General features: G+C 45.5%; 1 protein-coding gene across 3 annotated transcripts in view; it reads right to left on the bottom strand.

Moving 5' to 3' along the window:
- PLXNA2 (plexin A2) overlaps positions 1-25,947 on the bottom strand; it is a 322,201-nt gene that overhangs the window by 26,763 nt on the left and 269,491 nt on the right. For all 3 annotated transcript variants that reach the window (XM_038379948.2, XM_038379947.2, XM_043500603.1), the window contains 6 exons: positions 25,105-25,198; positions 18,713-18,952; positions 16,750-16,893; positions 14,131-14,365; positions 10,001-10,143; positions 7,864-8,132 (listed from right to left, as the gene is read on the bottom strand). In XM_038379948.2, the coding sequence (XP_038235876.1) occupies positions 7,864-8,132; positions 10,001-10,143; positions 14,131-14,365; positions 16,750-16,893; positions 18,713-18,952; positions 25,105-25,198 (1,125 nt within the window). The remainder of the gene's footprint in view (positions 1-7,863; positions 8,133-10,000; positions 10,144-14,130; positions 14,366-16,749; positions 16,894-18,712; positions 18,953-25,104; positions 25,199-25,947) is intronic.

The following is a 25,947-nucleotide window of genomic DNA, read 5'->3' as shown; positions in this document are numbered from 1 at the left end:
CGCTGTAATACAGATGACACTACTAATGTAAGAGGGTTTGTGCTAACAGCAAAGCTTGTTGAATAGTAAACAGAAGTTACAGATTCACCAGTATTTCAGCCATCAAAATCAATGAGTTCTATTTGCTAGGACACCAGGAGTAATATTATCATCAGTATATGACATATGGAGGGTATTCATGAAAATGTCTGTAAATCCCAAAATAATTGATTCACAAATAATTGTCTGAAAATTCATGCTGGAAAGTGCCATATTCATTGTTCTTTCTGTTTAAAATATTTCAGACATCCAATCAAAGAGGAGAAACAATAAACACATGACTTAGGCAACAAACCACCAGCCACGAATAAAGAAGAGCCAGTAACAAACAGTCAAATCGAACAGCGGGAGAACACCACAGAACCTGACAACTATTCCTCCAGACTATTTGGTGAATATTAACATGGTAGAAAAAAAATCAGGATCTATCTGGGAAATGTTTGCTAATTGAGAAAGGGCTAAACTTCCTAATGAATATTAACAACATACGGCATGACCAGTTCTTGTAAGTTACATTCTGCATTAAACTGAAATTAACATACTGTCCCTCTTGATGCTACAAAAATAAGCAGGTGAAACAGTTGTGTGACACAACTGTGTTATAACATGGTTTCTTCTTACCTGTGTGGACAGAACCTACCCCTTGTGCCATGCCATAGCCCTGTTAGGGAACTGTGTTCTAACCCTGGCAGATACACAGTCAAAAAAATTGAGAACAAACATTACATTAATCCCTTAACTATTGCTGATGGTACCAGCATGTCCCAACATTCCACTGACTCAATAGTACACCTGTGGTACAGCCTTCATTGCAGAAGGTATCAACACTTAAAGAGTTAACATGCTCTAATTCTTTCCTTAGCTGAAGCAAAAAAGCCACTTCCTTCATCAAGAGGTCCAAGGAGCTGAAGAGTGCATAGCTCTTCACAAGCCTTAGCCTGTTGTGTATCTTTTCCCTGCCCTCATCTACCATGGTTAGTCTTTGAAATCTGATCTGTGCTGGAGGTCTCAACAACTCATCCTTTAAACTCGGTCTGCCGTGTTTTGAAGTGACTTCCTTTTCTCTCTGCTGCGTCAGAAGAGGTCTGCTGAGCTGCAAAACCAGCTCCTTCAGAGTACTGCAACAGCCCCTCAGCAGGTATCATGTTTTACTCCATGGTCGGCCTGGTATCTGGAATGCTGTTATATATCTGTCTCTGAAAATACAAAATAAGCTCCTGAAGATTAAGGCAGCAGGAGACAATCCCCAGACTCAGAGAAAACTCTTTTCATATTGACCACATAAATGAGGGCAAAGTATACTCTGGAGACAACTTTCCAAAAAAGCCTGACGCCAGAAACCAAAGCCCCTGGCTGCTCCTCTGACTCACTGGGGTGCTGGGAATAAAACTAAACAAAAAGGACCAGGAAAACCCTCAAATCAATATTTATGTTACTAATTTTCCCTTGCTTTGTCTAGTCTGAACTGCCATGTACTCCCTGTGCCAGGGATGAGGACAGTCATTTGATTTAATATCAGCTTTCCTTCAGTCTCCCAGGAGGGGGAAGAGCAGAGAGGCAAAATAAAGAAAGAAGGAAAGAACTGAACACCAATTATTAAGCACTGCCAATAGACAGCTCAAAAGTAAAATAAAATAATTTCTCACTTTGTGGCTTCTCATTCATTATTAGCTTAGAACAAAATGTTCTAACTTGGAATGTTTAGCATACTAAACAATACCCAAGGAGCTCACAGATCCACAGGACTGGAAGAGACCTTTACTTTGTAGGTTTCCAACTGAAACATCTGGATCTTCACACCGCAAAGCTGGCTTTCAAGTTTTTAGGCTTTGTTTCTTCTGGATCCTTTGCATTCTCACCTCTATTAAATGACTGCTACATATTGCTAACCCTTTTGCTGCTGCTAGAATGTGTATGTGCCACATGGCCACCCTCCATCCCTCAATGCAGCACCAATCTAGATTGGTATGGCAGCAAAGGGGAAGCAGTACTTTATAAATGTGCAGCAGGTGCTCCGTTTCTCGGACAAAAGGGGTGAGATGGAATAGATGTACAGAAAAGGGAAAAAGATAGAAGGGTACATGGTGCTGGAGAAGTTTCTTTTTTCCTAGGAGACACCTTAGGGGACTAGGTGGATGACAGGAGCAATGAGTGGTTTGGTCTCTCCATAAATGCCAGACACTGATGTACCAGGCCCTGAGTCACACAAGCCAGAGGACAGAGATTCTGCAGAGTCTCCATCTACAATGAGGATTTTTTGAAATTCTCCCGCCACTGGTTTAGCCTCAGTGCAGCTCTGTCTGTGCTAGCAACAGGCTTCAGGGCTCCAGACCTTTTCACCACCATGTTGCCTGGTGTTGCTCAGGGCATGTCCAGATGACATGGTGGTAAAAGTGCTGGTGGCTGGACTATGCTGGCACTTTCCTCACTGTAAGCCCTGGTGAAGCTGCACCAACACTAGTGCCGTGGCCGAAGAATTTCAGAAAGTTCTCAGTGTTCATTAGGCCAGTGGGTTGGAAACCTGCATTTCATCCCAAATGCTTCCAAATGATACACTGAACCTGTAGCCACCCTCCGTGTTTGGGGCACCAGCAATGCAGGCCAGAAGGCTGGAATTTTCAAAGGAACACAGGTGCTCAAATCCCATTGAATTTCATCACAAGCTGGGCACCTAACTCTGTTGGGCTCCTCTGAAAATCCTAGCTCACGTGCTTAACAATAGGGGAAAGGAAATTGTCACTGAAGACAGTGGGACAAACCCCTTATGTCTTTTACAGAAAGTGCCATGGTGCCCTATGATGGGTTTCTCTCTCACTTACAGCATATAACTCCAGTGATATCAGCGGGGCTACTTCTGATTTACACTCATGTAACTGAAGGGAAAAACTGAGCCCTCAGTGTCAATGCACAGCTAGCAAGACGTTCTATGGTTTTATGGTCTCAGCTGAAAGCCCCCTCCACGAGTGAACTACCTAGAACTCAGACAGTCTGCCTCAGGAGGAGGAAGAGATTGGAACTTGGACCCATAGCTCCAAAGAGTGTAAGCAGCATGTCACACATGAAGGTTGGATCTGTAAGGCATCCCTTCGTGCTGCTCTTCCATCCCTTCCCGCTGTCTCCCTCAGCTATGCAACTATTTCCATTTGCAAAGACCCTGGTAATGCCCAGGAGTGAGAACAGAGGATAATGAAGGCTCTTTAGGTTCATTTGGTTTCCCTGCGTCACCTGCCATATCTGGGAGGATAATTCACAGAACTAAGCCACAGGTACTCAGTTGTGATTAAATAGAGTCAATAATCACCTTCTCCCGCCCCACTGTCAGCTCTCAAATGCCACTGCTGCTGCAGAGGAGACCTTGTCCCCCAGCCCCTATGTATGCACTGGAATGACACCATCTGCGCCAAGTACCAATACTAGTCTTGCATGTGGCTGGCTATGCTGTATGCAAGACATACTCTCCTGACACTCCGGCACATGGGGGAGTATGGGTTCAGGCAGCTCATCCCTCACTCTGCAAATGGAAACAAACAAGCCACATCATTATATCTCAACTATGAATTGGCTGTTTAATTCCACAGAGAAGAGCAGGAAAGTGCCCTCATGAGCCCATGCTTAAAGGGGTAACATTAATCCTGTGTTTACATGGCAAAGCAAAGACAGGAGATATGCTACAAGAGCCTTTTAAATGACCAAATGGGGTGATGAGTGAGAAATAACCCCATTCAGAACCATGGCAGGGTGAGTATCTTTCCCCCAGTCTATTTACAAGCCCAAATGAGTTTTTACCAGGTAGTTGATGTTCACAGAAGCTAATGGAGACAGAAGCGTTTGACCAGGGAAGTCTGAACCTGGATAGAATCCCAACCTTTCAGCAGGTGACTTGTAAGCTAAATGTGTTAATATAAAAGATGACAAGTTTGTGTTGGCACCAATGTACACAAAGGATGAAAGGGGGACGTCAGTGCAGGGCTGCACCGAGGGGACTGAATGGCTTGGAGGATTGAAGACTTTCATATCTAGATCACTGGTTCAGGCTACTTTCAGGATGGGGCACTATTGCATAAAACTGCAGGTCAGACCACATTAGCTACCCCCAGCATTGAAAGTTCAACCCCCAGCCTCTGAGTGCCACAATAAGAGCCACACAAAGGCGTGGCTGGGTTCTCTCTCTTTGAGCCTTCTTTAAGGTAGAAGAACATTTGCTCCTGGCTTAACTCCTTTCCTTGGCTGTACAGAGACTCTGGGTCTGAACTGCTCCCATGTCAGGGCTTGATCCAACACAATCCCTCCAGCTTCTGAGTTTGAGAAACAAAGAAAAAAAATCATACATGCTTCAAGCAGAAACTCACAGAGTAATGGCTGGCCACACACACAGTCCCTGTGGGTTTGGCCCTTTCTCTGACTCTGGCTTTTCCGTCTCTGGCAATCGGACGATGACATTGCTAGGTGGGCTCTGATGAATTCGCTGTGTTATGAGCAAAACCTCCTAGTGGTGATAATGGGGTGAGGGACGGGAGGGACAGGAGATGGGAGGGGGATAGTGCTGAGATCACCAGCCTTGTATTTTTAGAGCACTGTGAAAAGTCATTATTGATGGCTCAGGCTGAAGACGCTTTCACAGAGACTCATCAAACCACAGGGGAAATTAATGCAGCTTCCATTTCTGAGATGAGTTATTGCCTCTGCAAACACGGCCAGATTTAGAGCAATTTCCTGCCAAGTATATTCATTGTGGCTGGAGGAATCCCTGAAAACTCCCCCAAACTGTGAAATACTCCCTGTTGCTTTTGGCTGCTGGCTTCTGTGTGGCGATGGCTCCCTTTGTGGACTGGCGGACAGTGGGTGAGCATAGAGTGGGCCCTCTTCTTCCATCACACAGCAACCCATGGGGGAAAGCTCAGACACAGCGGGATAGAGCCAGGGTGACTCCTATGCAACAGAGCCCTGAAATGCTGTCAGCATGAGCGTGGAGACATGGCTGGCTCAGGGGCGCGGGAATAGGAGGCAGCCTTTTGCCTCAGAGCCATGGGTGCCAATCTGACCCAGGTTACTAAATTTAATTTTTGTCTCATCTGCAGACTGTGTGTGTGACCTGAGATAAGTCACTTCAGCTGCGATTTATCTCAGCTCCCGAACAGTAAAATGGGGAAGTTCTCTCCTTACTGGATGAGAGGGCTGTGAGGATAAAACATATTAATGACTGTGAGGTGCACAGATACTGTGTAGGGATGAAGGTCAAGTAAGTACCTAGATAAACAGAACAAAAGCCCTTGTATCATAGTGACACTGCAATCTTTGTTGTGCAGCATCATCAGACACGTGTAGGACAGATTGGGCCACGGAGGCTGAACCCCTAGATGTGGTCCAGAGAAGATCTCAAGTTAGGTGGAGGTGTTTTACCACTGCCCTCTCCCTGTCAGCTCAGACTCTGTCCATCTAGACTTTTATGCCATGCTCATCTCATCTGGACCTGGCATGGCAGATGCTCAAAAGCGTGCAGTACTGTACAAACATACAAGAAGGGAGGTCCCTGCTCTGATGAGCTTGTAGTCTAATGAAGCAATTTATAGACACAGATGAAGAGATACAATCAGGTGCTTATAACTCTGGAACCTTTTTCCCCATACAATTCCCTCACATTTAAAATGAAAAAAAAAAAAAAGCATGAATGCCAAGGTTGTTCCCTTTCACTTTGATCTGGCGCAGGCTGATTAGAAAAGCTCTGCACTCAACAAGTGAACAGAGCAGCTCAAACGAGATCATGCCTAATGTGGTCCCTGCCATAGCGCTCTCCTAGGCCCTGCTTCAACCTCTGAAACAATAATTAAATGCAAACATGCAACTGGATGGCCAGTGTTTTATAGGCACAATAGCCACATTATGTCTCCAGTAACACTCACTCTCGTGCAGTAGGTGCCCCTAAAAAAGCGATAGCCAGTGGGCTGTGATACGACGTGTGAGCTCAGTGGCATATTCCCCATATTTAGAATAAGATATTCCACAAATACCACTGTCCAAATCAGACACTGCAGGCCAGTGAATATTGATGGGTGAGCGGTGCCCACTGTAGCACTTTGTATTACTCATGGGCAGTGTTTGCCTTTAAGATTTAGTGCCTCTGGGTTCAACTGATGTCTCCTGATGTGCATCACTTAGAGTAACATCAAAAGCTTCCCTTTCTTTTCCAAATCCCAAATTACCTGAATTAATTCCATGTTGCCCCCACTCTTTTTGGACAAGCAGGGCGCTACTCTACAGAAGAAATGTGGCCGAGATGCAAGAGCCTCCACAGCAAACTCTGCCTGTCTGCCCTAACGCCGCACGAACGTAGCCTTGAACAGGAGAAGAGCCGGGACTGGCAGCAGAATCAAACACATAGAGGAACGTAACATTCTAAGAAACACATTGTGTGCTTTTGTCTCAATGACTATGGTGCCTTCACACACTCAGATCAGTTAGGGATGCAGGATACTGGCCAAGATTGCCCCAGATTGCTCTCCCTCCCGCCCCCACACCATTTCCAAATCCCAAGGGAATCCCTTTGCTTTTATTCTCACCCTTAACCCAGTTTCCTCCATCTGGCATCTGCTTCCCCTGCCAGCCCAGCTGGAAGATGGACTGAGGTGCAGGGGGAAGAGAAATGCTCTGACATTGAGATACCAGTGTAACCTCAGGGGTCACCTGGCACCAGTGAGACTGATGGTGCTGTCAGCCTTCACCCAATGATGGTGAGAGGAGGCCTCCTGTCCTGGCTCATCTCACTCCACTTCATGGGCTCCAGGACACCCCATTTATCAAGCAGGACTCTCTAGGGGTGGAGGTGTTGGCGCACCATGAAGTTTCAGTCATGCTACATGGGCTGGTGGCAGAAAGAAAGATGCAGTGCTCCATCGGGAGCCTCCAAGAGTCCATCCGTTTCCCTTCCCTGTCTCTAGTAACACAGGGTTAACTCTATCATATATTTTCATGGATGATTGCACAGTGTCTTAAACTTGATCCAAGAGAACTATGACCTCTCATACTTCTCTTTCAGTCATAATCCCCCAGTGTCCCCCCTGACCCCACTCATTCTTCCCTTCCTTCCGCACAACAGAACAGGGCACTGATGAAAAGCCCATCAGCCCTGTCTCTTTTTGTCTTCCAGTTGCTTCCTCCATGGCCGAGAGCTTGCGGGGGGGGGGGGGAAGGGAAAATTCTTGATGTAGAGAAAACCAATCCCACCCAAAACACCCAGAGACAAAAAGGAACCTGCTGGGCTGGGAATAAAAAACTGACATCTGGAAAACGTAGAGTAAAATTGCTAATGTCCCTGAAGGTCAGGGGTCAGCCTGCCAATGATGAGTAATGCGTTTTAATTGTCAATCTGTCCAAAGCTCCACCACACACTCTTACTTATTACTGTCAGCCGGGTCATCCAGGCTGGAGCCACTCTCCCCCCATGCTGAATCTTCTCAGGGCTCCCAGTGCAACAAGATGGAAAGATCAAACCTGGTTCTCCCCCAACCCCTCAGTATATGAGAGGCCAAGGGAAGCAGGAAAAGCAATGAATAAAAGCATGATGGGAGTTGCACATGGTGAGTTCTGCACTTCGAGGATATGTCTGGACTGGGGTTTCCTTGCTACTCACTGCCCAATGCTGCTATATGCAACTTTTCTTTGGTACTTCCAGTGTGTATGTGTTTTAGCCACTGGTGGCCATGTGGCTTTTGTTGGCCGCCCCAGCCAAGGCTCTTCCCTGGATGGAGAGGGGACAGCAACTGCATGATGTTGATTCCTTTATCTGGGCTTGTCCCTGCAGCTTCCTCCCCCTGCCACTCATCTTACCTACGCAGGAGCAATTTGGGGTGATTCTTATTCTCCAGGTTCTTCTCAATCAGGTCTGAGAGTAGCTGCTTCAGCACATCTGTTGCATATTCCAGCTTTCCCTGCAGGCCCGTCATGATCAGGGAAGCCACATTGCCACGGTCACGCATGGAGAAGCTACGCTGAAGCTCCAGGGTCCGGATGAATGTCAGCAGAAACACCTTGTTGTTGATTAGCTGGGCAAAGAGCTTCAAGGCCTTCTCCACATTCTGTTGCCCGTTCCCTTGGACCTGTAAGCAGAGGACAATAATCTCAGCAAGCCACTGAAAGAAACAATGCCCCTATCTCTAGCTCTAGTTGACTTCACCATTGCTGTGAATCAGGCTTGCTGAACACTAATTACTCTGCTTTGAGGCTGAAAGCCCTACAAGTGACATATTTTTGTACATGTTCTGCAAAAAGCAAAAAAAAAAAAAGCGACACTCCCATAAGTAAATTAATTACTAATTTAGACTATAGCTTTATTATAGAGAAACAGTAAAAAATTAATTGAGGCTTTCAGCTAGTCCCAATTTTAAGTAATTCATTATAAGTCAAAATGATAAACTACATTAAGCAATTCTTTACTAAACATCTTGGAGCCGTATATATTGGTTCTACTAACATTATATAATTAAATCAACTGTGTAATTGGCAACACATTTATAACTCCTGCAGTTCTGTTTTTCATAAGTGAAACCAATAACAAGTGGCCACATTTGTTAGAAAATCAGCTTACTTGACAATTTAAATAATAAACATCATATGTGGGACTGAAAAAATTTGGGGATTGGCAATGGGAGAAGCAGATTCAATTGCAGCCTGGCTGAGTTTAGTGCTTGAGTTGTGGCCAGCTGTTTGCTGTTAGAATTTGAATCTAATTCATTAATTTTAATTAGCTCTTTTATTAATATAATAATAATTTCTTATATTTCTACAATGCCTTTCATGTCAGAGGATCCCAAAGCGTAACTTGATGCAAATGATACTCAGGGATCCCTTCATCCACCAGAGAAATGCAGCCGCCTCTAGAGTGATATACAGTGATTGATCAATAGCACACAGCACTGTTTGGCCAAGAGCACATTTAACTGGAACTTGAAGGGGGGATTTATGGAAGCAGAACACAATTACCCTTACTGGAATCTGGCCAGGATAGCAGGAGCAACACCTGCTCATGTCAACAATACCATGGCAAATAGAATGACCAGAAGTGGTCAAGGCCTCTCTTTTACATCTCATCCTAAAGACGGTGGGTGAGTCCTCAGCTGGTGTCAATTGGCATAGATCCATGGACCTCACTGGAACTATGACAATTTACAAGAGTTGAGAACTAGCCCAATACCTCCAGGGCCTTCTGATGCCATGCTGGGGCACTAAGTCAACACCAACTCAAAGGGAAGAGTGCTAAATGATAATTGGTATTACTTCCTGAAGCACCAGTGTTTGCTTTGAAGATCTCCCATTGAGGTATTAACTCACCCCAATCTAGTGTTGTTTGCAGGATTCTGCTAGGAAGACAGCACAAGGTGGTGAGGACTAAAGTTAACATTGACACTGAAATTTGAATGAATGGCTTATCTAAAAAAAATTGGGGGGGAAAATGAAAACTGCCCAACCTACAGGAAATCCTGGGCCAGGTCATCCCAAGCTGAAAAGCTCATCCCTTGCAGGAGCACAGCAATAAATCAGGAGCACAGCGTAGCCTGATACCCTTTGCTTTTCTCTCCACAACAAAGGGATTAATAGAGACTTTAAAAAGACACTGATAAGGAAGACAGCCAGTTTGCTGCTGGGCTTGCAAACTCTATGGTGGTGCTTTAGTGATGAAAATAATAAAAAAAACAAAAACCAGCCCCAGCCCCAGAAGAGAGCAAGAGGAAGCAAGCCGTGTGTTAAAGAGATAAAATACTGAGTCATTTGTTAAAATGAACTCTGTGCTTATTTCACTTACCCTAGCGCTTCTAATAAGATTCAACGAGGGAGGTGGGAAGGTGCTTCACAGCTCCGTGAGTTTCAATCTCGCTTCCCAGAAGGGACCAGGAAAATAGTCCCAGAAGCTATGTAAGCACTAGGAGCAGCAGAGAGAGGGGGAGTATGCGCCTAGCCATTTCATTACCTCCAACTCACGCAGGACGGGGTGGTCCTCGATGCCAGGGAAAAGGACCCTCATGGCATATGTCCGATAATCAAGGTATGGGATCCCGGAGCGATCCAGGTCGCTGGTTAATTCATTGATGTCTGTCTGCAGCTCCGCAAAAGCTATTGGGGTGGGGAGGGGAAGACCAGGAGGAGAGAGAAAAAGAAATGCAATCAAAGGAGACCAGGGGGAACTGAGTCTAAGCAACAGGGGCTTTGGGAATAGCCAGCAGTTTTCCTTCCTGGCAGACAAATCCAGGACAGCAAATGGGCCATATTGGGAAGCTTGGTCACTGTAGGACCTCACTGTGTCGCTCGGACATGCTGTCATGGTTGGGAGACACTTTCACAGCAGCAGCAGAGAGAGGGAGTGTGAGTGTGCACAAGTACCTGCAAACACAGTGCAAAGAACAGATGCTGAGAACAAAAGATGTTTGCTAATTTGTATGCAGTTCACACCTTGTGTATAAGCACCCAAAATACCTTGAAAGACTCCAGCCAGAAATAAGGATACTATTTTTAAATTGTTGTGCCTACTACATTCTCTCTTTCTGTCTCTTTTCTACAAGTAACACCACTAACCTAATATCATGCTTCAGGGCCTAAAATGCAGGCTGCAGGGGTCAGGAAGGTATTTATCTGTCCATATATGGTACACCATAGACATAGATATTACAGAGGTCTGTGTGGTGGGGGGTGGAGGTGAGGTGAAACATAAGATGCTGGATTGAGTACTACACTTGATGGTCTTATGCTTCCATCCATAGTTTCTAGGACTCCAGGTAGGCTCTCCTCAGCCATGAGTCCATGTGTCTGTCCTACATGCATGTCATTCTTTGCCTTGCTTGCAAGGGCCTCGTATTTTGTTTGGCTGTGTGTCCTGATGCAAATGTCAAGAACATGAATATAGATCATGCTCTGAAATTTGCTGCCTTTTGTTTATTTTTATTTTTTCCCCTTGATCCACCAAGCTTCCTTCAAACTAGATAAAACATCTTTTCTAGGATGAACAACAGCAAACCTTCCCAGAATGGTTTTTTTCTGTCGGAAGTCAGCCCCAGGTTAGCATGCTGTCGCGTGGCTTCCAGCAGGCATCATTTAAGTTCCATCTTTGTATCCCTGCTGGGACGCCAAGCCCAACCTGCCCTGTTGCTAGGGATTAGATTCCTACACTTTGAAATTTGTAAGTGACAATTTCAACGAGTTAAAACAAGGACAAGGTTTCTCAAAAGCAAATCGAGAAGGAGATTCTTTCTATCCCAAAGGCCTGCTCTTGCTAGCTCAATGGCCGTTGCTGGGAAGGGTTTATTTTTTCACCCACAGTTATGCTGTCAAGAGAGAAATGTGATTACTAACTGAGATTTTTATCTAGAGAGGTTATTTGTCTGAACTCCTCAATCTCCTTGATGCAGAGCATGCTGCATAGAAGACAACCTGGATCATATCCACATGCCCCCTCTGGCTCCCTTGGTACCTGCATGAACCCTCTCATATGCACTCCCCACTACAATTGCTCACTCTCTTCTGCAAAATGTGCTGACTCCCACTTCCTCTGAACCTACACACACACCATTTACAAATGCACAGCTCCCTACACCCTCAACACAGGCCTCTGAATGTGTATACACTGATTCACAGCCACCCCATGTACAAATTAGCTTCTATCTCTACCTTTCACCCCATGTAAACATGCACATCCCTGACACAGCCCTGCAATGCAGTACCTGCCCAATGCACTCACCCCCCACCTCTACCATCTCCCAGAATGTAACCTTTGACAGCAGGTTGGCAGGCAATGCCTGAGCACAGGAGAGCAGCCCTGTGGTGTTTGCACCTCTCTGCGCTACGCTTCCAGCCCGTTTTCTCCTTGGTATCTAGGATGCCATGCTGGGCTCCTGGGGGGCAGGCTTCCAGCAGGTGCAGTGTGGACTCTTTTCTTTGTGCGCCAGGAGAGGGCACAGGATTATTCCACTTTCTAGTTCTGTCTCATTCCTCGTCAGAACCATACAATTCCTATGGGGTCAGAGTCCCCTTATGCCTATAAGAAACTCCTTCAACAAGAGGCCATTAGAGAATGAGACATACTGACCAGGCACCCTGGAGCTTGAGCAGTTTCCACAATGTAATCTCGATGTGTCACTTAAGCAGGATCAAGCTCTAATCCTATTCTCTGCACATTAGGATGTGTCTGCATCCCATACACTTGTTATGGCCTTCCCTAGTTGTGGGGGCAGCCGTCCTTGCCTCAAAGGTGCAGAGACTTTCCTGCTCTCTGAGCACATGTGGGAGACACTGACCTAACCTTTGCTCTGAAGCTATAAACAGGCTCAGAAGGCCTTCGATTCAAACCAGTTCAAGCAACACAGGGTAAAAAGGAGCTGGTTCCCAGGGAAACTAGACCTGAGACTAGGTACTAGAGCTGGCATCAAATCAATGGAGCTCAATGAGAGGAAAACTCTGCTAGGCCATATGAAGTTTCTCAGGAAAAGGGGTCAATTTATAAACTGATTGTCTGTCTACAATTTTTCATTATGGTGATTTTTTTTTTAAAATAACATATCTGCCAACATGTACAGGAGATTTTGATTAGCTACGCTGAGCAGAAAAGGGGAGAGGTAGAGAAATCTGCTTATAACATGAACTCACCAAAGAACAGAGCTCACTTAAGGGCTGTAGAAAATTCAGAGCTACAATGCCACGATACAGAAAGTGTGTGGTGTCTGTCTGTAGTGTATGTGTGTGTGTTCACGTGTCTGCCTGTGTGTTTAACTATAGCCCTGTCTACACTAGGGGATTTGAGAAAACATAACCACTGGCACTCCCACTGGTTCAATTGCCCTGAAGCTGGGGAGGCCGTAGTGGAGACAAGGCTCTGGGGACTTCCGCAGGAGTTTTACCACTGTGTCGTTTAACTAGCTCAGAGCCAAAAATGCTCACACCTTCATTATTCTAGGGCTCCTTAACACTGATGCAACTGATCTTGTGGGATTTCCCACTAAAATCCTGTAGGGCAGATCAGGCCTATGTGTGAATGCATGTCCAGGCATTTTGGTGAGTAAATGTGCCATTTCTAAATGTTCCTGCAATTTAGCTGAAATGGATAAAAGGAGGAGAAGTGGATTTAGCATTTACGAGTGAGAGAAGCAGAGCAGTAGCAAAGCATATGTTCCTGACTGACACAAACAAGCCATGGACTGTAGCTGCATTTTTTTTCTGACATGACAGCATCTAGAAGTTCTCAGAAGTCACCCTGTTCTAGTCATTTGTTGGTGCTGTGACTGTCTGAAGCCCTGGAAATCCCAAAAGAGGTGGCTCTGGTCTAGATTAGACCATTTTGCAATAAGTTGAAGGGACATAGCTCCATCCTTAACAGAGGCTTGTGTGAGGGAGGATCAGGAATCCAGGCAGAACTTGGACACAAACCCAGGATTCCTAAGGGGACTGCATTCCAGGAGGATGTTTTTACTTCTCTTCCATGACCTTAGATAGAAAAATCCAGGCACCTGTCTGTGTGGGCAGATTGAGGGAATCATTAGAAAACCCTGCTCGATTTCTAAAGAAACCAACTGGGCTGACACAACAACACTTTCAGAAAGCCCTCCCTGAGTCTGCAACCAATACGCTCTATGAGGGAGAGAGACGCCAGATCCAGGCTAGCTGGATCTCATCTTACATCCCCCTCCTACTTCTGTTTTTCATTTTCATGCTAATTCTGTCCTGCCCGGCAGACCCCAGGATATTTATAGCTCTCCCATCGCTGCCTCCCCTTGGGTGGGGGAAAAGGGGCTCCCATCTAAGTGGGGCACTCAGCATCTACAGCTCCTTTGCAGATGCGATGGTGCTAATTGCTATGTGGACACTCTTCCAGTAGGAAAAGAACAGAGCCGCCAGCTCGGGAGTGAGTGAGAATCTCTCCAGTTCAGACACTGGTGGAATTTTCAATTGGTAGGTCACATTTACCCAGTAAGGCATTTGGAGTTGCAGCTTTGGTCTCCCTGTAACTTCTGCTAATTTGCACTGCCCCACGTACGCTGGCTTCGGGGAATGCAGTTATGTCAAAGCCCATTCCCCTTTGTCCCATCCTGAACACAACAACAACGGGGTACTGACCCTCCTTGCATTCCAGGGCCACCCGAGACTCCAGGTTGTCCATCTGCATCTGGAGCCTCTTGAGGGTGAGGTCGTTCTCCCGGGACTTGCGCTTGTAAGCGATGAGGACGATGATGACAATGATGAGAAGCAGGCTGCCTCCCGCCGCAATGCTGACAATGGCGGGCAAGGTCAGCAGGCTGTCCGAGATCACATTCACCGAGCCAGGGGAGAAGACGATGCCGCCCACGTGCACCTAGCCAAGCAAAACACAGTGGGGCTCAGCCAGCGGGCTCTGACTGCTGTGACCAGATGAGGGGAGGGGGGGCAGTTACACCTGCTGGAGGTGGTATTTGGGTGAAGAACTGATCAGCCTTGAGAGTATCTCCACCCCTTTCAGGCAAAGCCAGTGTGCTTCTCATGCATCTGATACTCTCCATTAACTATGAGCTCTCCCGAGAAACACTGGGTCCCCCTTCCCACATTCCTGTGTCACTTAGTCTGACTTCCCATTTCAGAGACATTGGGCTCTCCCCATCTATTCTAGCGTGTGCTCTCTCTATAACTCCCTTCACCATAGTGTGCTGGCACCCAGTTTCTTCCTGCTGCCCCAGGAGCTGTCTTGTTTGGTCAGATTTCAGAGTAGCAGCCGTGTTAGTCTGTATTCGCAAAAAGAAAAGGAGTACTTGTGGCACCTTAGAGACTAACAAATTTATTTGAGCATAAGCTTTCGTGAGCTACAGCTCACTTCATTGGATGCATTCTGAAGATGAAGTGAGCTGTAGCTCACGAAAGCTTATGCTCAAATAAATTTGTTAGTCTCTAAGGTGCCATAAGTACTCCTTTTCTTCTTGTTTGGTCAGTTTCAGCTGCTGCATGACAAGACTTACAAGTGCTGCGAAAGCAGTCTGGTGCTTTCTCCAACATCTCTGTCCCTGGGTTACGCTGTTCCTTACTGGTATCTGATGGAAAATCTCTGGGCCTTGCTTATAAGCTGAAGAAATGTCTTCTCATTTACTCCCTAATATATTGGATGCTGGAGCAGAAAATTTCTCTCCATTTCAATCTCTCCTCTGTCAAGCTGGAGGCTATGCTGTTCCTCTGGGTTTGGACTTTGCTTTCTCTCTCCCATTTCCCATGTCTAGCTTACAGTCACTCATCGTGCACTTGGTAAGACGCTGACTTTGTTCCTCACCTTTCACTGTGGAGAGGTGTCTGCTACTACAATAGCTTTGACCTCTCATCATGAAGGGCACTGGATTCACCCCCGGAACTACCACTGCTCACTCCTGACACAATGCCAGCAGTGCTGCTGGCCACACTGTTCTGCTCACTCACCCAAGCTAGGGACACTGTGATTTCTGCCCTAGTGGTTATCTTGGCAGGAGAGAAGAGCCAGGGACAGGAAACAGTGGCCTTTGAATAACTGGTGCTCACTCCTTCTGCTCAGATGGCTGATAGATTTTTCTCTGCTCCCAAAGCCCCTTTCTTTATTGGTTAGGGAGATTATTCCCCAGTCTGCAAAGATGCTGTCAGAAGACATGGTAAACAGCCTGTCTCAGTTACAACTAAGACCATATGAACACTGGCTGTCTTCAAAAAAGAAAGGGTACAGCCTATTTGAAACACACAGATGGCTTCAGTTCATGATAAATAAGTCAGCCTTTCACTATCTCAGGCTTTGTTCTTATTATCTGATGGCTCCATTTGACTTTCATTTCACAGGCTTTCAACTCCCTTTTGTAAACTGCGGACATTAGAGACAGAGTGACAATTCCACTGGCAAAGGAGTTCAAGGAAAACCAAGAAAGCAGGCTGGGTGAGAAGAGAAAAGAGAAGAGGCTATATATGAAAGCTGTAGTATAAACAGACTGGGGGTTAAAAAGGGTTAGGGTTTTCTTGAATGTGCCAAGGCCTCAGATATAAGCAACTGTCAGCAGGGAAGCTCTCGTGTGAATTATACCATGATATTTCAAATATGTTTTGGTTGCTGAACTTGAAGAAAAATAGATCACAATTAAAGCCTCATTTGAGGTCTACCCAGACACTTCAGCAGCTGCCCACTTGGTCTCTAACTGCATCAGAGAGGAGTAATACTGCCTAACACTGCAGTAAATGAAAACACAGGAGCCGCCATGCTGGATCAGATGCTAGCCCATCAAATTTAGTACTCAGCAGTGGCCAATCTCTGATGCTTCAGGAAAAGCCAAAAGTCCCCCAATACACCTGGCCAATTGTACCATGCTGTCCACAGAAGCAAAATTCCTTCTTGACCCCTGCAGATGTTACAGGAAATTCACTCATGCATTGTAGAATGAACAACAAATAAAGAACGGTGAAAGAATATGATACCTGGTACTGATGTCCTGCTGACATAAATACTTGAGTTTCTTGGAATCTCTAACAAGCCTGGATAGTAGGAGGGCATCTCCAGTGAGAGGATAGGGATTTCCTCCTTTCTAATCCACAGCAATGCTTAACCTCCTATTAAACAGCCATAAAGGGAGGTAAAACCTATCTGATTCCTGACAACACTAGGAGAAATGGCACTCAGCTGCCTCAGTGAGCCATACAAAGAAGGAAGGAAGGAAAGATTAATACATAAACATATAAGGTAGCTAGATGGTGTTTTGACCTCACCATAACTTTGAGCTGCCCAGTGAGGTTGGGGGGCTCACACAGCAGTTGGGTCTCAGACACAGTGACAGCACAGGGGGTATCTCCGATCAGGACAGTGTAGTTTAGCTTTGCTCCTCCGGAAGCTGGTGGGCACAGATTTTTGCCCTATTGAGAAAGGTAGAGAAGACTGTATAAAGATTCAGCATGTTCCTTGGCCATTACTCATCTGCCCTATATCCTCAGTCACAGCTTGCATGTGGTTTGAAAGGAAAGTCTGGTGTCACCCCTTTTCAATTTCCACTGGCTTCTCTCTCCAGTTGGCAGAACATTTCTCTGTCATTTACACCCTAGGTCCCAATGATGGAGGGTGGAAAAGACAGGCCTACGAGGGGCTATGACTGTCTCTAAGGCTATGCCCTGCACCGCGCACCTGGCAACGCTGCAGCTGTGCTGTTGTAAGGTGCGCTGTGTGGCTGCTCTTTATCGCCGGGAGAGAGCGCTCCTGGCGATAAAATTAAAACCACTTCCAATGAGGGGTGGTAGCTTCATTGCCAGGAGCGCAGCTCCTGCTGACGCTGGCACTTTTCGTCACTAAAACTTTTGTCGTTCAGGGGTGTGTTTTTTCACACCCCCAGCAACAAAAGGTTTAATAATGAAAGTGCCAGTGTAGACACAGACAAAACCTGTTGTATTGCTGTGTCTCAGGCCCACTGTGTACTTTCAATTGGCACAACTATGTCAGATAGAGATGTGATTGTTTTTAAACCAGTAAAAGCTACAATGTAGACACTGTTATACCAGTGTAAGATGGTATAGCTTATTTTGCTTTACTAAACCAGAATAAGCTATACAGATATAATCACTTATATACTGATATAACAGTGTCCACACTAGGTTTTTGGGAGGGTTTTTGCACGCCACTTTAACTATGCTGGCACAGTTAAAGCAACAAAACTTTTAAATGTAGACAAGGCTTCAGATTTGTGAGAGCCTCAAGCTAATAAAACTTTATGTGGTACAGTAGGGGCATGATTTTTTACGACACTACTATTCTGGAAAAAGCCCTAGTGAAAACACAGTTATACCAGCAAAAAAGTACTTTTGCCCATGTAGCTTATTTCATTCAGGGACATGGTATAAACTATACCTGCAAAAGCCCTCCTGTGTCTACACTAGGAAATGCATCCGATGAAGTGAGCTGTAGCTCACGAAAGCTTATGCTCTAATAAATTTGTTAGTCTCTAAGGTGCCACAAGTACTCCTTTTCTTTTTACACTAGGAGGGTGTGCCAAAACAGCATACCACAAACCTTTTCCTAATGTAGACTAGGCCTAAGAATGTGAGCAACTGAATTACCCAGACAAAGTTCCCCTGGGCTCGGAGATTTTCTCCACACTATATAAGGTAAGGAGTTTTTACCTCCTCTTCTTTCTTCACTTAGAATGGCACCCCACTTAATAAGAAATACTTGATGTTGCCAGAATACCTTTCAACCCAAGGTGCTTATGAAGCACCACATAAATAGTGCCACATCTGGAGGGTGCCACACAATAGGGAAAAGGAGGAAAAGTTTGGTCTATAACACTAGAGCAAACCCCTGCTCACACAAAAAGTCCTGCAGGGGGTCTTTAATGTTCATGGAGAGCTGGCAGTTTTTAAGGTCTACTCCGAGGTTCTTTCAGATACAAGTGCATTTACCTACTTGGGAAGGGTGAAGGGCTGAGTCAACCTGTGATATCAGGGATCCTGTATATTTCAAACCTTCCCCTCTCCTCACTGAGTTTGCCATTTACGGGCAGTAGCCAAGCTTTTTTGCATTGCAGCTCTGTAACAAGAACTTGATCCACAGCCCTGCTCCTGGGGCTTAGACGTCACTCTTTCCCATGACACTCGTTTTGCATTCCAGCGTACGCAGCTTTCTGAATGAAAGAGAGAGCAGCTGGACTGTGCAAACCGCTGGAACTAATGTCTCCGGCATTTGTACCTTGAGGATGATGGGCGATCCCGGTTTCTGATCCAAAACCCCAGTAGGGCTCAGAAGCTCAAATGTTGGGTTTGGGTAGTAAATAAACTTAGTGTCATTATAGATCAGCAGGGATTGCACATTGTTAAAGAGAAAGCCAAATTCGTCCGGTCGCTCAACAGCATCCAAGCCAGGTCGGTACTCAGGAGTGAGAGGTGGAGCTAAGCAAGTCAGGGTAGTTGTGTTCACAATCTTACAGACCTGGACAGGAAAGGGAAACAAGAGAGGAAGATTAACACTTTAAATGAGAAATCTCTTTTACAGTCTGATCTTTGCCCAGACATAACATCCAGTGGCAAATTAACTGACTTCCATGCAGTTACACTCATTTAGGCTTTGTCTATTGTACAGTTGCTAATTGTCTTTTAAAACCCTTACACCAGAGCTGAATTTGGCCCTTTCAGACTGGAAGATACACAAGACTCCAAATCTATCCCAGCTGAAACAGGCCATTGTCAGCAGACTTGTTTTGTTTACTGGTCTAAAATAGCTGAAATGCTATTCCTAGTGAGACAGGTGCCCACAGCGTAAACACTACTATTACAGTTGCTGGCCTCAGCAGAGGGTATGGGAGGTGAATTTTCTTCTCAGTTTAGAGCTGGTCTTTCCAGGGCAGGCCAGAGACATGTGGTTAGAGGGACAGCATATGGGAAGCTGAAAAGGGTCCAGAGGGGTACGTATTACACAGGAAGGACCATAGTTCTAACCCACTGGAAATAATGTGAACGTGTTACCAAAGCTAATCAGTGCAACACACACACACACACACACACACACACACACAGAGTTGCAAGATGTTAATAAATCCTCTTGCAAGCACTCTCTCTTGTGCTGATCTGAACCTGGATGCAGTCATTGCTTTTAAAAGCATGGCACTCAGTAGCTGTGAAAGGAGTTTCAGCTGCATTTGTCTATCTTATGTTTCTCCCTCTGCAACTTGGCGAGTAGGAAAGAGGAGAGCAGAATAGAATTTGCCTTTATGCTAAGCCTGTGAACACCTGGTATCTTTTTAAACTTTACAGTGCAATGAGTTAGGGACTGAGGACCAAATTCAGAGGAGCTAACACTTGTATAAGTGAGTGTGAGTGGGTGTTACTGACCTGTCATGGGTGGGTGGAAGTGAAGGGCTGTAGCAGGAAAAACAGACAATAAAAGGCAAAAGTGGTGCTTATGGAAGTCAAATCATATCGCGCGCACACATACACACAGACAGGTTGAGATAATACAGTGAAGGGGATGTCAACATTTTCTGAAGGAAATCTTATTTGAAATATTTGCCTATAAATGTTACCGTTATGGGCTGAAAGCCGGCCAGAAGATTTTTAGAGGAGCAAGTTGAGGGAGAGGTTGCACCCCTTAAAACCCAAAAAGATACTCTGCATCCATAGCACCTGAGGCTGTGATGTTATTTGTCCTCACACTCTATTGAGCCTGGCCAGTACCTGAAGAGGAAGGGAATGCCCAAAGGCTGTAGGCAGTTATATGGGTTCTACAGAATGTTGCAGTCTTCCTTCCAAACCAGTACTGAATTACCAGCACAGCACTAGGGAGGGTTACAGGAGTAATACAAAAAACGGGGTTCTAATCTCTCCTGGTCATTAATGTTACATGGACCCTTGTACGCTAGCTAAATTCTGACTTGGCTAATTGCATTCTCCTTTCTAAATTCCCTCTGCAGATTCTGATGGATTGGTATTTAGCCCGAATTATTTGCTTAAGCGTGAATCATTACAGTCTTGTTTTTGGGAAAGTTTGTGTCCCCTCTAAACCAGCACAAGGACACAAGAGTGGCGCTAGAGATAGAGCTTCAAACTGAAAATGGCTTAAACAACTAAAGAATCACAAACCAGATTGCTAAGTACTTTTTTCTCTTCTGCTGCACTGTATTTGCCAAACATGACTTTGAACTGGACCCATAATTAATGTTTAGTCTTGGCTACACATTTGTGATCAGAGACAATCTTTTAATACCAAAGAGACAGAAGAATAATCAACGGATACTGAAGGATTCTAGGTAAAATGAAGGTCGACTCCTGCTGGGCTGAGGATGCCCTATCGCTTCCATAGGGGGAAGAGTTTGTTTGGAGGCAGAGCATAGCTTTTTCTGCTAATTTATTTAGAAACCAGGCCCTATAAAGCTTCAGGGGATGTTTAATTTGGCCTCCCTCCACAAACAAAAGATTTAATTCCACTCAGATTTGTGTATTTAGAATTATCTTTGTAATAATAATAATAATAATTATTATTATTATTATTAAAAAAAAGCAGAACTCAGATCTGAGCATGGGGGGGAAGGGAAAAGGCAGGTCTGCAAAGTAATTAACCCTTTCCAGGGTAGCACTCAACAAATTCAGTCTTTCTGCAACATGGAAAGAGTATTCTCAGGTTCAGTTGGTGATGAATATTAAAGTGAGCATACATCTCATTACAGCGTGCACGGACACTACCTAGACACTGGCAAACCCGGGGTTTGCTTCAGCTCAGCTTCCTTGGGTGGAAAGTGCTACATTAATATTAAGTGTTATTTCGGCAGCATCAGGAAGGACAGAGCACAGGATGGAGTCTCAAGAGATCTAGAGTAGCAGTCGTGTTAGTCTGTATTCGCAAAAAGAAAAGCAGTACTTGTGGCACCTTAGAGACTAACAAATTTATTTGAGCACAAGCTTTTGTGAGCTACAGCGCCTGATGAAGTGAGCTGTAGCTCACGAAAGCTTATGCTCAAATAAATTTGTTGGTCTCTCAGGCACCACAAGTACTCCTTTTCTTTTTTCAAGAGATCTAGATTCAGTCCCCAGCTCTGCCGCAGACCCCTGTGTGTCCTTGAGAGATTCACTTCACGTACGCTGTGCCTCGGCTCTCCATCTGTAAAATGGGGAGATACTTCCTCACCTCACAGGGATCTTGAGATTTAGATGCAAGTTTGAGGACGTACGGTTTCTTTTAATGGTTCTCATGGATTGAGAACCATGCTCTATTGCTTAGTCTTATACCAATTCCATTAACCTCACTTCTATCATTGTAGCAGAGACACATTTCCTCCCCAACATGGTAGAATTCAAAAGACTCCTGAACCATTCATAGAACACCTCAGGAAAACGGGCCTGTTCTCTTCTCTACATCCGATATTCCTTCCACTATTCCCACAAAATCTGAAACACCTCCCTTCTTAAAATCAGTCTCTCAAGTCTGACCTGTAAGCTTCTCTGTCCTGAGCAAATCTAAAAAGTCATTTTGCTTCTGAGTGAAAGCAAAACTGTTTCCATGCAGAATGGCTCTTGAAAGTCATTAAATAATAATAATAAACTGGATTTTTACAGCATTCTGGGCGCCTCACATAACATCATTCAAGCTCATAAAACATCCAAATGCACAACAGCTCAAACAGATAAAACAGGACAAGATAAATGATAACCATCACTAATTAATGTCATAGCAGCACAAAGGCTGTCACCAGGGCTGGGTGACATTATTTGGACAAAATTTCCAGCTGCTGAAAAACACAGAAATGTTTTGTTCAACCTGAAACAAAATATTTTCAACTTTTTCAGTTCAGCCAGAGAACTAGAAAAACAGACAACTGCAAGTGTGACAGCCTGGGACTAGTTCTTTGCAGAATCAGAGTAAGAGTTCTATCTGTGCTTCCCCTTGCAAGTTCTTAGGGACGAAAGCTCAGCTCAATTTTCTCTCAGGGAGATCAAGAGAGGATAAAGGGCATCAGCAGCTCAGCCAGATACCAACGTGCTTCTGTATGCAGCAGGCTGAAGGGTGGAGGTCTGACCTGTTTTTAGGGCAAAAGAAGGGAATGAAAGGATCTAGCTAAAGAGCAGCAATGCGCACTTGGCACCCATGCAGTGGCCTGGGTATGCTGCTAGCTGTTCTGCTGAGTGCGCCTGGGGAGAATGCAATTTACGCAGTCTGGGCCCAAAGGAAAAAACATTATAGTTCTATTTGTTGACTTTTTAACTTTCCATGGTGGTTTATGAAGTGTGGGACAAATGGTTTAAATAAGGGGCTCAGTTAGAGCTAACTAGGAGGGAGGCATAACAACAAGGCTGAGGAAACATACACAGCCCCATGCACACAAGTCCCTAAAGAGCCACAGTCCAGCCCACGAAAGGGGAACCTTACTTTCTGCACACCAGCTCCCTTCCGCACGTGACAATCTGGGGCTTTCCAGGCACAGGGGCCACATGTGCATTTTTGTGTCATGCTGCAAAACTGGGACCAATGTAGCCACTAAAAGCAGGTGCTGTTAGCGACACCTACTGCAGTGGTACGAGCACCCGAATTCCAGCAAGCCTGGTTGTTCTTGAACATCTGGTTGGCGTGACCTGCATGGTGCAGCTCCCTGCCTTCCTTTGTTCCCAGCAGTCTTTTCCCCTTGAACCATCCCATGTGACTGGAATGCAAATCTTTCATTTCATATGATGGAAGGCATCTTAACAGGGAAGCAACCTCTCAACTTATCTCATGACTTGATCATTGCAGCAAGAGGGAAAAAGCAGCTTGAAAGCTTTTTGTTCAGTGGTGGATTCTCTCCCTCCAACATCCCCCCCCCACGTGTGCTTGCTGGGCCCAGAGCTGCTATGATAGGAGCTGTATTTATGGTGCGACAGATACAGAAGGTCTATTAAAAAACAACAAACCCCAAGCTGGCAATTTCTCATTGTAAACCTAGTTGTGGGCCTGCACAAAAGGAGCAAGGCAAAGTAAGCCTCTGCAGAGCAGCCAGGAATTGATATCTGTTCTGTCTCTCCACTGAAACATGTCTGTGGAGATGAGTCTGGGTGACCCCCCATGGCTGTTGGCTGCTGGGAGGGAGAAGGGCTCTCAGGCTAGGGTACGGGTATCCTGAGAGCATGGAAAAACCAAGGGCCATTTCAAAAAGAAAATGAATTTGCAAGGCCCAGGGGAGGGATTAGACATTGACCTTGAGGAGATGGATGAGATTACCTAATAGGGCTCTTCCATGTCTAGCTTCTGAGACTTCCTGGCAGTTCTGTGCTGGCCCCAGGCAGCCCCTGTACCGTACAGCCACCCCTGGGTCACTGCAGAAGTCATTTCCCATTGTCTGTGTGTCAACCTCACTCTCTATACTCAGCGCCCTCCCCTGCTGTTGGTTTGTGTGTGTATCGGATGATATATAGCTGGGCCTCACAATGACACAAGCGCCATGCGCCTCAACAATCCCCGACTCCCTGCTGCTTCCCGTCATTATGGGCCTCCACGGCTTGAAATACTAACTCCTCCTCAGCAGTCTCACCAACAATGCCCATTTGGAGCCGATCCACCTTGCTCCTCATAGGGCCACTCAGTAGCATGGGGCTGAAGGCACCCACTGCAGAACTCCCAGGCCCTTTACTGACCTAGGGAGTAAGCAGTCAGGTGAGAAAGAATCCAAGCCAGGCCATGAAAGACAGCTTCCTCTCTTCTGGAGTGGCTGCCTAGGGCCACAGGGTCTATGCTGGGGGTGTGGCTGTGGCAGCATGCCTGGTTTGCATGCATTCAGCCAGCCTGCTTGCCAGATGGGGAACTCAGCTCAAAGGTTAAGTCAGTGCTAGCACCTGGGGTCCCCAGCTGGTAAACACAACGAACACTGGAGGGTAAAGTTGATCTGAGCCCAGTCTTCCTACCTTAATGACAGACGAAAAGCCATATCAATTAATAACCTGTCCTGCCCACTCTCTTTATTACAGCAGCACTGGGACAAAGGCTCCATCAGCACTTTCGCTTTACAATGCACTATCTCAGGCATTTCTATCTTCCCTGTGCAAATGGAGTTCATCCCTCAGATGCCCTGGTATATAGTATCTCAATCTCTGATCAAAGTTCCTTTTAGAAATCCAGTTAAACAAAACAACCAAACAATTCAGCTGGGACAATTATAAATGGCAGAAGCTTGAAAACACCTAAGAGGCCTTTCTGAGTTTGAGGTGCTTATATTTAATTAGAAAATTAGATTTGACGAGCGGTAACCAATAAGTTTCTTCCCGTTACCAAGCATTTATATAGTGCTGCCAGCGTACATGGTGTTTCTCAAAAATGGAGGATGGATTTGATTAATTTTGGGTGGTTCTGAAAAGAATTCACAAAAAGCTATATAAAAATGTCAAACACACGTACATTCCAGGTGCTTCCAAATGGGATGCAGCAGCTGTGCCACTGAATGTGTCAGAACAGAAAATACGTGTACTGCTGAGCAGGCTGGACTGGTCTCGGCAGAATGCATCTGTGCTGATGCCCAACCTACTAACATCACACTGGTTTCAAGGTTACTAAGAGGTAAAGGTGGGGCTACTTATCTCAAGAGGGCTCAAGGGGAAGCCAGCTGCACTTTGATGACATCTACTTACATTGACAGACTCCTTGCCATTGTACTTCACACGTATCCTTGGCTCCTGAATCACATCCAAGTTGGACCCTGTGACTGTCAGCGGCGTGTGTCCGCTATAGAGAAGCAGTGAACACCAGATTAATGAAGTTTGGCAGGGAGAGCTGCAGCAGCGTATAGCGACTGTGCTCCAACAACACAGAGGCTTGTTGATCTCAGAAAGATGTTTTCTGTGGACTCAACAGGAACTAGGTGACAGAGTGGATTAATACACTATTGCGGAGTCTCTGGGGAGGGATGTCTCACAAGTTAATTGGATTTTCTGGTCTCGGCTGTCCCGCAGTGGAGGCTCCCGCACCCCCTACATAACATTTTAAAGGCTCGGCACAAACAAAAGCAGCAGGATGAAAAAATAAACAATCAGGACCAAATAAATAAGGACAATAGATTATTCACAGTGTTTAACAATTTATACAGTAAGCCTTCTAAGTAACAGGGTGCTGCACGATGAATGGTATGGGCTATGAAGGGATGATTATTTCTCCCGCTTCCAGATCGCAGCCACCTCTGGGGTTGGGCACAGCACAGACACCACATACCACATGTAGCAGAGGTTTGGCAGGACAGGGATGACAAATAACCTCTCTGGTTAGTCACATGGGAATGTAGGGAAGCAGAATGTAATGAGCCAGGTTAGAATATGGCCACAATTCTGGTGTGAATATGTCCAAACTTTTGAAAAAAGCACCATGGGATCTTTTATTCTTTGGTTTTCCTTCTGCTTTATTTGTTGGAGAGCACCTTCAGTAGCCCAGCACACCCACCTTTCTAAAGGAAATACCAGCTATGTCTCTTAGCATCTCTA

Source organism: Dermochelys coriacea, chromosome 21, assembly GCF_009764565.3.
Source record: "Dermochelys coriacea isolate rDerCor1 chromosome 21, rDerCor1.pri.v4, whole genome shotgun sequence".
Lineage (NCBI taxonomy): Eukaryota > Metazoa > Chordata > Testudines > Dermochelyidae > Dermochelys > Dermochelys coriacea.
The sequence above is the reverse complement of the archived record's forward strand: the minus strand, read 5'-3'. Positions and strand labels throughout refer to the sequence as shown.